The 13,917-nt window shown below is 37.8% G+C and overlaps 1 protein-coding gene across 1 annotated transcript in view; it reads right to left on the reverse strand.

Moving 5' to 3' along the window:
• Positions 1–1,630: 1,630 nt before the first annotated feature.
• The window catches only part of TTC39B (tetratricopeptide repeat domain 39B), a 124,741-nt gene continuing 112,454 nt past the window's right edge, over positions 1,631–13,917 (reverse strand). The window contains exons 18-20 of the mRNA XM_063080465.1: positions 7,647–7,764; positions 5,242–5,358; positions 1,631–2,399 (exon numbers count right to left, since the gene is read on the reverse strand). Coding sequence (XP_062936535.1) covers positions 2,309–2,399; positions 5,242–5,358; positions 7,647–7,764 — 326 coding nt within the window. The 3' untranslated portion in view covers positions 1,631–2,308. The remainder of the gene's footprint in view (positions 2,400–5,241; positions 5,359–7,646; positions 7,765–13,917) is intronic.

Here is a 13,917-nt window from a genome sequence, read left to right on the forward strand (position 1 = left end):
CCACTGGGTAGATTATCCATATTACCAAGTAACTATAAAAAGAACAGGAAGGGGCCGAGCCTGTGGTGCACTCGGGAGAGTGCGGCACTGGGAGCGCAGCGACGCTCCCGCCACGGGTTCGGATCCTATACAGGAGTGGCCGGTGCGCTCACTGTCTGAGTGCCGGTCACGAAAAAGACAAAAAAGAAAAAGAAAAAAAAAAGAACAGGAAGTATAATAAAAAAATAAAAAGAAACAAATGAAAAAATTATGTAAAAGAGATGTATTTCTTTTATATTTGTTAATGCAGAATTAAAATTTTACCTTAAATTTTTTTCATGTTATATCAGAAAGAGAATTTCCTATTGACTTTCTGCTCTGACTTGCAGATTCTCACAATAACAACATAGGTGTGTATGGCTTTAAAAAGCAATGCCACCAAAGCTCTTAAAGTTCTTTATAAATTTTTTCCAAAGTTATACACAAAATAATTTTTGAACTTATTTGCCACTACTAATTGTGACAGTTAATTTTGTTTCCTCTTTTGTCTGTCCCTAAAGTTACATGATTAATATTTACAGCACATATTGATAACCACCACCATATTATCTGAAAGGGTGGTACTCTGACTTGAGTTGTATTAATCATCTCCCATCGGAAATACATCCCCAGTATTGATCAAGAATCAGTACCTTAAAGAAAACAACGCCGAACACCTGCTGGACATAGGCTCACATAGCAGGGAAAAGCGAGGAGCAAATTCTTAATCTAGGCTAGTGTTAGTGCCAAACACATGAATAAATTTAAAGGCTTTTGAATTTCCACGCTTCTTTCATTTTATAGCAGAGACCACAGACTCAGTCAATACTCCTGTGGTGATACTGTAATCAGTGCATAAAAACCATTGCTATTACAACTCATGTTCATACAGCCTTGTGCAGTTTACAAAAAGCTATAATTTGCCTTACTATCTAAATGAGCCCTCCCAAGCACCAAGTACTACACTGCTATCCCACTGAGGAAAGACAGCCCCAGAAAAGGTGAGTCGCTTGCTCCACCACATGGAACTATTAACCAACAGACTTTTACCTCACTCTGGATGTAACACATACACATGGGGAGTTGGGGCAGAACAGTGAAGGTTGAAAAATCAAACCTACTTGAAGTGGGCATGGTTTGGATTAAACAGTTTAACGTTGTTTGTTGAAAATAAATACCTAATACACAGACTCACAGTTATAAAACTGAAAGTTCTGAAAATCATCTGGGGTTTTTTTCATTCACAGATGAGGAAAATATGGTGGTGCACAGGGAACGGGGACTCCCTACCGGTCCCCCTGCTGATGGCTGACTGATAGCAGAGCCAGGACCGTACAGTCAGGCTCTCTTCCACTCCATGCTCTGACTGTGCTCCCAATTAAAGGACTAAGCACAGTCCAAATATTTACAAGGAACCATCACAGTGCTAGGGAGATCAGAAAATTACATCTTAGCAACACTGTAAGTGTAAAAATTATTGATATTTTACATATCATTTAAAAAGCAGCAGGAACTTTGCTTCCTATAAAAAAAATAATCAACATATGTAATTTAGGCTCTCATTTCTAAGGTTAAGGATAATTTCTAAAATATAACATTTTCTTCCCTTCAGATACAAAGGCTTTTTTGAATTTTGTTATTATAATAGACTTAAGTACATTCAAAAATGTCACCGTCTTTAGGCAACATGAAGAACAAAAAACAAAAACAAAAAACCTAGTATTTTATCATCTCTTACAGACATAGTTCTCTTGAACTTACAAAGTACATTACCCCATTCCTGTTCACACCTTTGCCTGTATTTTTCAGAAGTTTTCAGGTCATTGTTAAGCTATTTTGAATGTGACTATTATTTCCCCTCTGAAATTTAAATACCAGGCAACAAAATACCCCCTGAAGTTTAACCAATCAACAAATCTAAAAATGGCTCAACCTGTACACCATTTGCTACTTAAACAATATTAATTTCCACATTAAAAAAATAAATAATCTAATTATACTTTACTGTACCTGTGAGTCTTTTAAAAGACTTCTTCACTCCCCAATTCAAATCTAATATGAAATTCTTTTTGGAGAGGCAAAATATATGAATTTTCTAGACAGTATTGAACATCATTCCATAGGAAAAAAAAATGTGGACCAACAGTAAGCCACTCAAATGATAGAAAATATTAACAATAAAATTGGTTTTGTCTCTTATTCACAAGATCACTTATCCACTTTCATACAAGGTCTAATCTAAAGCAGATGTCGATGCTAACTGAAGGAAAATTCCATCCTTCACATCCAGTCAGTCTGAGGAAGGTTTTCTCCAGAGGTGCAGAGCTGCCTGAATTCTGAAGTGTAGTCTGGACTCCAGAGAGTAGTCTTTGTAGTTGTTTCTGAAGACAATAACAATAACATTGTACAGTCAAAACTTCTTTGTATACCTGGGCACCACCACCTTCCCCTTCCCCTCTCTGATCTCCTTATTTACTTTCAAACTTTAATATGCATAACAGTGGATCTTATGAAATGCAAATTATGGTTCTGTTGGGGGGAGAGAGGGCAGCAATAGTCTGTATTTCTAGAAGCTTCCCAGTGGTGATCTGAAGGTCATACTCTGAGTAGCAAGATTCTACTTAATTACCAAGCCATTCACAAACATAGTGAGAAGGTTATGAGAAGGAGGAGGGTGTAAGAGATTCTGTGAACTATTCCTAAACAGTTTGACTTCCTTTTTTAAAATAGGAAATTTTAAGGCAAGGCTCATATAAACATAGTGAACATGATGAACCACTCAAAAACAAACAAAAAACAACTCTGAAGTCCTCATGTAACAGCAACTGCAACAAAGACAGCAGGATTACTTAGTGACACTGAGATTACTTATCCTAATTCTCACACGCAAACATCAGTGGTTTGGCCAATAATTACATAATAATTAGGCCAATGTCAGAGGGGCCATAAAAATACAGAGTATTTACCCTTTTTTTTTGGCAGCTGGTCAGTACAGGCATCCAAACCCTTGACCTGGGTGTTACCAGCACCACACTCTCCCAAGTGAGCTAACCAGCCAGCCCCAAACATTATAAACCTGTGTTAGATCATTCGTGTTGACCTCCCTTTGCTAGAATAGTTAAGAACCAGCAAAATGGAAGAGCTTAGACTTTGGTCTCCTGCTTTCACACGCTGCCTTGGCCCACTGGTGAGCTACCAGCTCTCTCTCTGAACTGTACTTCTTTCTATAACCCTTCATTTTATACAGGCCTAAGAGTTGCTTACTGGTAACCTTGATGAGGATTAGTAAAATGTATTATTTGTAACCTAAAATCAACATCTTACTAGAATTTACCAATGTAATTGAGTATTTTCCTAAATGTCTGGCAATCAATTTTGGTAACTTTGCAAAACTCCTATAAGGGCAGTAGCAAACGATTGATAGTCTTGAAATTATTGGGAAGTATGTTCATGTTTGCATCACTGGTACTGTCTTGAGTTAGTAGTGTCTTTTGATTGCTTTTTAGTAGTGAATTAATAGTCTTTTATTTTCATCATTATAAATTTGCCTTATTGCGCACTGCATAGACAGCACTGAATAGATTTAAATAATGAATACTTGGAACAACAGTATGTATCGTCCATAATTTCCCAGTAGCTAGATCTGGAGATATGTATGCAGCACAAGTTAAATACTAGTCATCCTAACAACATATGAACTTTAAAAGAGACTTGTTCTCATATCACTTTTTCTTTTTTTGAGAAGCTCTTCCTGGCTCCACCTTATAACTGGTCATTCTCTTCTTTTGTTTAGCTGGCTTTCCTGGATGTCTTTCCTAACTCATTCTTATTAAGAAGATCTTAATCTTCTTAATCTTGTTGTTTAATATTTAAAAGTGATGGCATATCCGAGGCGCTGTGCTAGACCTCTTTCTCTAGCTATCTAATTTTCCCCGAAGTGATCTCATCTAGTATTATGGCTTTAAATATCATGTTCTCTGTGCTGGTGACTTCAAAATCTCTACATTCAGCCCTGACCTTACCACTGAACCCCGTGCCTGTATATCTGTCTGACAACTCGCCACCTCCACATGGGTACCGGATAGCTATCTCAAAGTATCCTGGTCCAAACAGAAGTATGCTTCTTTCTCTCCTCAAGCATGACTATTAAGTATTCCTCATCTCAGTAAAAAGCACTGTCATTGATCTGCTGGCTCAACCCCACCATTAGAGGATTCCCCACCTGTGGCTTCTGCCAGGAATGATCCCTTTCCAGTATTCTGGTGACTGATCTTCTCAGGACTGGCTTTAATTATGCAAATCTCAACTACGATATCACCTCCTCAAGGAAATTTTCCAGAATCAACACACTCTAAAGTAATACCCAGGTACCCTGTATTATATTGTAAAACTCAGCGAAACACAAACCACTGATATTCTTGTTTTTTTATTTAATACCTCCCTCCAGCTAAGAGAGCAGAAACATTGCCTGTTTAGTTTACAGTTACCTCTCTAGAGCCCTTACTAGTGTCTGGCACATAATAGCTGCTCAATGAATATTTGGTGAATTTGAATAAATGAACAAAACAATAAACCAATAAGCTATTCATGACCTAGGGCTATTTGGCATTCTTTCTCCATTGCAGAAAGTGTCCAAGGCAAACAGACCACTGGGGTTTTGCCTCATCTACATGAGTCATTACCACATAGACATTGTCTAGCAAAAATGATAAAAATACTCTGACACTGCCACATAGAAAGAAGAGAGGGTCAGGGGAAGATCAAAGAGCTTCATGAGATCAGTGACTCTTCAAGGAAATGACAGATATTGTTGAATACACCAAAGGTCAGCAAATTATGACCCAAATCCAGACACACCCATTTATTTACATATTATCTTCTACGGCTGCTTTTGATGTAATTGAGTAGGTGTAACGGAAATCTTATACCGTAAAGCCAAAATACTTAGTATCTGGCCATTTAAAGTTTGTCAACCCCTGATATAGAAGAGAATAAGTTAGAAATCTCTCAGACAGATGCCCCCAATCACATCTGCAAACAGTCTCAGAGTGAGATTTTCAGAGGATTAGAAACAGCACAATTACAGCAAAAGCCATGAACAAAACGTTAGAAAAAGGAATATTATTACTAATTTTGAATTAATTTAATTTTTAAGTGTATGTTAATGTTGTTACAATGGCGTTGATATTCAATAAAGAAAATACATCTGCCTTCATTACGTACCTTGCAGTTTCTAGAACCTTAATGGCCTTGTCGATTTCCCCTTGGTTTTTATACAAAAATGCCAACTCGAACAGAGTGAATGGCACTAGGTAGTGGTCATATTTCAACAGCTTTTCACTGAAAGAGCAAATGAGAAGCAATTAAGTCTTAATGGAACAAGAAACATTCTTTTTCATCATACATATTATTTCCCATTCAGCACTAAACCTATTATCAGAGAGAAGCTGCCATTATAGTTATGTAACTTAAACTATGGCAATAAATGGTACACTTTTAATACGTTAATCTTTTACTAATTATTGTAAATACAGCAGTAATGATTTTCTATTATCCTTTAGGTAGATAGAATGCAAACAATTTTTTAAAGATTAACCCTGGTGATGACAAGATCATCTTTCTGAACATGAATGTGTTTAGGAAATTACTCCATTTAGAAAGAAGAAAGCTGTATTATTTTTACTAAGGTTTAACTCCCTTTATATTTTAAAGTCTTTTAATGCTTAAAAATGTCAGTAAAAAAGTGGCCAACACTTCTGTTCTCAGCACCATTAAGAAAACTCTCTGGCTATAAAACATCTAGAAGCACTGAAAAAAATATGAGCAACACCCTTTCAAATGCATAGCTAAGCTTACCAGAACATAGGAAAAATTCTCAGGTGCTAAAAACAAAGCTAGAACTGAAAAGCAGAACTCTAAGTACATGGGATGACAATAAGTGAGTCCTGGGGCCTGCTTCTGTAAGAACTACCCACGCTTTGTGTTTAATAACGATGCAGGAGATGGGGCCGTGGGCCCAGAGGAACAAGGAAGCTGGAACTGAGACCTCCATGTGAAGCTGGGATCCTTGAAGGCCTACTCCTTTGGAGAAAGGGAAGATTAGAAAAAATCCACTCACTGGCACTGGAGGAAAACAAGGACAGTTGTCTCGCTGGCCTGCACTTTTGATGGGAAGAAAAAAGCACATCTCTTGGGAAATAAAAAACCATTAGACCTGCCCTCAAATAAATTTGCAATTCAAACTTACATTGCCCAAATGATTCAAGAACCTGTAAGTAACAAAATTGGCCCATGCTTGAAAAGCCTTTAGGGCACCTGGCAAACATAAATGAAATTCACATCAGACTTCTTCAATATAACCTCAGAGGAATCCCAATATAAAACTCTACTGAAGGAGAGTTCACAATCCAAAATTATAAAACACATGAGCAAACAATTCACTATGAGATTCAATAAATACAACAAATAGCACAAATGGGTCATCCTGTTGATCCTTACAAAAACACCAATAAAATAAAACTCCATGGGTACTTCTTTAACATGTGTACTAAATATAGTGTATTACCTATTTGGAAAATACATATTGCCTTTCTTCTTATATGAACACCAGTCCTCCTCCATTCCCATAAATACTGTCAGCAAGAAGGGGATCAAGAGGCCATACATGGAAAGGCACATGATATGAAACACAGGATGTCAACTGGCAGTCTATGGCTGTGATCTTTTTGGCTTGCGTGATGTTTTCAAAAATTTGAGCCAATATTTAAAAGTCAGGAGATTTTACATAAAAACTGGATTCCAGGCTTTTCATGAAAAATGGTAGGGATTATTGCTATTGGGCCCACGTTGTGCACAGCAATAATGAACGAGAGCTAAGGAGTGGCTGCACTGTTTAGAGAGAACACTGTTTAGAAAGATCTCCCTCATCTGCAGTGTCCCCTACCCCTATTCCTGCCAACACTCTGCCTGCCTCATTCAGTAAGGTTACCTGTCTGGCCCCCTAGATGTCTGCATCTGTGATACAGAGAAGAGGGCCTGGCATCAGAACTTTGATTAGACTCTACGGTTCTTGAAGGCACAGGACGTCATCATCAATGCTACTGGGGGGAAAAAACTCACTTATCGTTTACACAAAAGAAATGCCCTGTCAAAAGAGAAGCAGTTATAGTGCTCATCCCTCACATGTCTTTCTTTCCTGCCAATTTATTATCACAGTGATGGCAAGTCTGTTTACTCAACCCTGAATCCCTAGGGTCCAGCACAGTCTCTGCCACATGTGGGTGCCCAAATATCAGTGGAATGAGTGAGCAAACAACTGCATGAATTAGGAGAGTAGCAGAGGTTTGGTATATCACTGCTAGAGTTTGAACAGACACCTGCTAGCCAGACCGTATATTTCATTTTTGTAAGTCATCTATGAACACCAAGTAGAAATGCAGAAAGCCATGTTCTACTTAGACTGTCATTTTGTTCATGAGGAACAAAGAAAACACTACTGGATTCTCTTTCATGTAACACCAAGTAAAAGTTTAAGCAGCAGGAAATAAAAGCATTTTGTATCACTTTCTCACCACAATTCCCCAGAAACCGTAGCCTGCACTCAGGTTGGCTGTATTGTCTGTTCTTACCTTTCCACAACGTGATTGAAGCACAGTTCAGCTTGCAAGGGCCGCTGTAAGCTCTTGAGGCAGCATCCTTTAAGTAACTTCACTAAGCACTCATCATCCACAGAGTACTCGTTAAAGTCTTAAACAAAAAATACATGCAAAGAAAAATACTTTTAAAAATCTTAATCAAGAGGAAGAACTGAGAGCTATTAAGTTTCAGAGGGATCATTTAAAAATAAGAAAAATATTTTTAGCATTTGTTATGCCTCTCTAAATAAAATACAATGAAAATATTTTAAATTAAAAGAATTTACAACATTAGTATACCATTTTACTAAGAGGTTCACTATATCCACTTAAAAGTTTTTTCAGGTGGTCACGCTTTGAGTTTTGTGACCTCAGATACAACAGGACACCTGAACTCTAAATAAAGTAAGGGCTTTATTAATTCTACAAAAGGTAAAGCCATGAGGAACAAGAAGGCTGCCTCCTCCTGTTGTTTTGGCTTTTGTGCTGGCTCCACTGCAGCGGAGGATAACATCTCCATATGGAGAAGCAGATGGCCTCGCACCCATTAAAAATTCAGAAAGCAGAATATCCTCTCCAGATCACCATGTTTACAGCTCATCAATTCTCCCAGGTGTTCTTTTGGGGGAGGGGGAATTATGTCATAAAGTCAGACAAAACGGTCCTGAAGTACATGAAAGATACCTGAAATCCCCACAAATGTCTAACTGCTTGAGGGTAACGTGAAGAATTTTCTGGCAACTTTTTGCCTTTTGAAAATGATTCTTGCCTATACAGCACAAGCAAATATGTATTGAACAGAAGGAACCATATTATGTGTGACATCTGACAAAGGTAGCCCCACATTTGCCACTTTTGAAATTTTTTTTTGCAAGTTACATGCAACTAAAAATTTGTTCCAAGACAGACTGATAATTTATACATTTCAGCCTGTGACAATAATTGGGGTAGGGGGAGTCATAAAGGGATCTAATGAGGCCCTGGGAGTCTCTCATACTGAAATCCTCCTTCCTGAGGCACAAACCTCGGAAATCACCATTTACACACGCTGGTGTTTTAGTTTGTAAACTGCTTGCCAATGGGAGGTTAATGATACTACTTAGCCAACTAGAAGGGGGTCACTTTACTTCTAAGTGCTGAGAATAGTTGATATTTACTTCTAATCTTCAAGATCTGATACGTCATTCACCAAGAAAATCAGAGAGACAGCAATACCACATTACCCTTCCTGCGGCTTATTTAGAATTATTTTTCTAACCCCCAAAAATTCTATCCATACTCCTAATCGTGGAATTTTGTTGAAATATCACGCAAGAAACAGTATCTCTCAGGGCCTAGAATGAAGCCTTAGGGTCCATATTGGATGCTAATTTTTGGTATTGTTTTTGTGCATTCTATTGAGTTTTCTGTAGCGTTTTATTGACAGTTTGTGTTATGACAACATTCTGGTGCTCAGTGAATGATGATTTTGCTGAAGAACAGACATAACACCACAGAAAATTAAAGTACCTTGAAAGGGACACTTAACTTTTATGTAGATCTTGGGTTAGGGATATGGAAAATGGGTTCGAAAATACCACAATTCTCCAAAAACCTCAGAAAGCAAAGCCTCAGATCACAGGCCACTATCTATCAGATGATTATTTTCCCTTAAAGATTCTCAACCCCATGAACGAGTTCATGGATGAGTATTTCAACAGTTCCCATTTTACATTCATATAAAATGACATAATGCTGCCAAAGCACAATTTCATCACAAAAGATCTGCTGAACTTAATAACAAAATGGTGGGTAGGATGAGGAAAAAGGAAGTTTGAAGCCCACCCTAAAAAAATATCTGTGTTGAATTTTTTAGAATATATTTGAAATGTACCTAAGAGAAAAACTTGAAAATAGATTTAGAAAGTGAAAAGCCATAAAGTCAGTAACATTTTCCCTTTTAAATAACTCTGATTATGTTTGCTATTTAATTTCACTGAGCAAATTAACTGCAACAAATTGTCAAAGTGGAACTGCTATACCAACTTCTAGCTACATGTTGGATTTAGTTAGAATTCAAACGAAACACTACTGGAATTAATATCAAATGCTGACTCCAGGCCTGCTACCAAGTGCTTTTCTATCTTTAGATTTCTACTCTCTGTATGGACGACCAGGCTTTAATAACTATGGCCAGAGCACTGCCAGAGAAGAAAATCAGTTGTACCCACTACCATATTTCACTGCAGACACATTTGCCAAACCTAGGAGAAGCAAAAACACAATTTCTAGTAATGGGGGTGGGAATGGCTGGGGCTGATATAACCCAAGGTTTACAAAGTTCACTCCATTTTCCAATTATGGATCCCCCCCCCCCCACCCCGTTCTGAAAGACAGGAACTTAAATACTAAAGGGTCCTAACAGTTGGGGGGCTGGGGTGTGGGCAGGGTAGATAATCTTCTTGCATAGAACGGTCCTGAAAGAAATCATCATAAATTATATATGCAACACCTGGCAATATGGGCAGACTACTGCATTTTACATGCATAGTCTGATACATATATTATTCCTTTAATCCCTCCCTCCCCCCAACCAATGGAGGGGCAAAATAAACTTGGAGAGGCAGGGGTGAAGGGCCTGCTCAAATGGAGAAAAACCCAATGGTCCTTCTCGCAAATTTCAGGACTTCTTGATATACAAAGGCCCCATTCTCTGGTGATATATGTTAGTCTATGCTATAGAGAATGGGCATTAACATCAGAATTGAGTCTACTGAACCAAAACCCTTATCTTTGTGGGCAAACAGAACAAGCAAGTGGGCTTATTTTTCTGGAGGAAAAAATACCATACAAATGTTTTAACTTTATAAAAAGAGGTTTTCCTTCAGGTCCCAGTTTTTATATATCCACTTATTTTAAAACACATTCATTTATCCATTTAATTTGTGAATATGTGGGTATTAATCACAGACAATTCCCTTAAGGGCAGGAACAAAGCTTTTTCTACCTTTAATAAGTCTATATCTAGTATGGAAATACGAAGGGTGTTCACACAAACAAATTAATGAAAAGTAGCCGAATTGGTTGAATAAAAATGAATACTAGTAAATTTGTTCAAAAGCCCAAATGTATTTTATAGAAATGCATCTTGTGAAATCTCATTTTGTAAGGTGAACTTTCATATATTTTCATTTCATTTGAATTTCAAACTGATGTGCTGTTGATTTCCACTCAAAAGAAAATATTGCTGTTTTCTTAAATTATTTCACATTAAAAATAGTAAAGCATCCATTACGATGGCTACCATATATAGTATACATACACATATACATACATAGATACATACAAGTACTGTCAAGAATACAGAGAAATCGGAACCCATATGCACTCTTGGTGGAATGTAAAATGGTGCAGCTACAATGGAAAACAGTGCAGCAGTTCCCCCAGAAATTAAAATTAAAAATGCCAATTGATCCAGCAATCGCACTTCTGGGTATATATCCAAAAGAATTGAAAGCAGGGTCTCAAAGAGATATTTGTACATCCCTGTTCACAGCAGCATTATTACAATATTCAAAAAGTAGGGCCGGCCCCGTGGCGCACTCGGGAGCGCACCAGCGCTCCCGCGGCGGGTTCAGATCCTATATAGGAATGGCCGGTGCGCTCACTGGCTGAGCGCGGTGCGGACGACACCAAGCCGAGGGTTGCAATCCCCTTACCGATCACAAAAAAAGACAAAAAAAAAAAAAAGTGGAAGCAACTCAAATATCCATCACAGATGACTGGATAAGCAAAATGTACAATGGCATGTACATACAATGGAATACTATGTAGCCTTAAAAAGGAAAGAAATTCTGACACATGCTGGAACATGAATGACCCTTGAAGACATTATGCTAAGTGAAATAAGCCAGTCACAAAAAGACAAATACTATATGACTCTATTTATATAAGATATCTAGAGCAGTCAAACTCATAATGACAGAAAGTAGAAAAGTGGCTGCCAGAGGCAGGGGAGAAGGGAGAAATGGGGTCTTGTTTAATGAGCATGAGAAAGTTCTGGAGATTGTTTGCACAGTGATGTGAATATACTTGACACTACTGAAGTGTACTGGTTAAGATGATAAATTTTATATTATATGTATTTCACTACAAATAAAAATTTTAAAACTTTAAATAAAAATATATAGTTGTAAAAAAAAACAGTGTGGAAGCTTATCACAACTCTATACTAATAGACACTGTGTTAGTGCTGGAATATCTAGAAGAATACACAAAGCAAGTCTGAGATGTCCACAGAGCAAGTCTGTCATCTATACTTATACATAATGCTCCTGTGGTTCTTTGTTAAACAGAACAAACTTCAAATTCCTCTTTTTGATCCCAGTTCTTGAGCCTTCTTATCTGCTCATTTCCTTGTGCCCAGAATTCAAAGGGAATTCTTAGTCCAGGAAGATGACTACCTCAATATTTTGGCTACTCTACCTAAGCTCGTGTGCTAACTTATCTGCAAAAGGGGAAGTGAGAAGAAGAAAGGGAACCTTGGTTCTTTTATAAAAGTGCCGCCTTTAATATGGGAAAGTGGTACTTGTACTACTCACCCCTCATCGACAGATAATCTTTGCATATGACCATTTTTCAATAGTGTAGTAGAATATCTCACTCACCTGGTCCCCCTGTAACCACCAGTGTGTGTTTGCCAGGTGGCTCATCGGGTCAGGAGGAAAGAAGAGTGTTTGTGGCCTGAGAACAGCATTGTTTTTGTTCTACTTGGTTCTGTCGCTATCTGGCCGGAAACCTTGACCTTACTCGCAGATAGGCCCACTGACTCAGCTTTCATTATTTTATATTTCTTCTTATTGATGGAAATCTAAAGCTAGAATTATTTTAAATAGGAAAAGCAGCCTAAATACCCAGCAAACACTGGAAGAGTTGATTAAATTATGGTACATTAGGTCCATGGAGTGCTGTGAAGCTTTTCAAATTTATAAAGGCTATTTACCAACATCTTAAAAGTTTATAATATAGCAAGTGGAAAAACTAGGTTAGTATACATCCAGGTACATTATGTTTATAATTATAATAATAAGGATAGGATGGAATATAAAAAAATTCTAAATTAATCGTGCTAAGTAGCAAAAAGACGGGTGACTTTTTCCCCACCTGCACTTAAGAATAGTAATTATGTCCTTAATTTTAAAGCATTAATTGTAAAGAGAAATCTCCAACATTTTAGCTTGATACCGCAGCTACAAGTACAAAAAGATCCAGTTGAAGTCGTCATCCCTGGCGCAATACTCAGTAATTTAATCCCCACTGTGGGGAGTATACTGAGTAAGGAGCCAGGGCTCCTTGAGTGCCCATCTTTTCCAGTTAAGAAAAATGAGTTACATTTTCTGATTTCTCTGGCTAGCCTCCTACATTTTATATTAATTAATTGGGCAATGATTTTTTTTTTCCCTCAAGAAACTTGTTCAAGCTGCTTCTGCACATAGTGAACCAGGAAACTACTCAAATAGACTGATGTGTACGACATCAAGGAATTAATTGTTTTCAGGAAGTTTGGGGAAATTTTTATCAAAGAAAGAATTCCATGAGATCAGAGGGCAAGCTGCTATTACACAGGTGAATTTCAACTCAGCAATAACATATTTGTATCTAGGAAGTAGGAAGAACTTTCCCCATTATTTTTTCATGTGGTGGTGGGACTTCAGAGGCCTGCAGGGTGGAGGCACAGCCCAGTGTAGGGCTGCTTCCAGAATTAGCAACTTTGGGGCAGAACTCAGCCTTCACGTAGGCCCAGTGCCCGAGAGCCATAGCCAGACCCTCCTGAGCCCTGTATTCCCAGGCAAAGCTGGCACGTGACTCCCGATAGCAAGACTGAGCTCAAAGACCAACACTGGAAACTGCCGAAAACATCTAGACGAGTAAAGAGCAAAGTGTATTCTTCAACGAAGTGAAGCACGCACACTTTCTTCCAATGGTTCTGAGAGAGTAGATGACTTTTCAAAGGAAATCTGAATTTAGGAAAAATTAGAACTACTTTCTATGCACAGGGATGTACTATGTGGCACTATTTCTAATATTGAAAATTGGGAACAACCGAAATGACCAATACTGGAGAATCTTAAATAAAACAAATAGTTAAATAAAGAAAAGAAAAATGAGTGAACTGCTATAATTTTCCTCCCACCATTCCTGAATTTCTACGCCCTTTTCTATGCTTTTCACCACAGAAGTTTTCATTTTACTTCTGTGGTCAGAACATCCTAAAAGATAAGACCAT

This window comes from Cynocephalus volans, chromosome 16 (genome assembly GCF_027409185.1).
Source record: "Cynocephalus volans isolate mCynVol1 chromosome 16, mCynVol1.pri, whole genome shotgun sequence".
Lineage (NCBI taxonomy): Eukaryota > Metazoa > Chordata > Mammalia > Dermoptera > Cynocephalidae > Cynocephalus > Cynocephalus volans.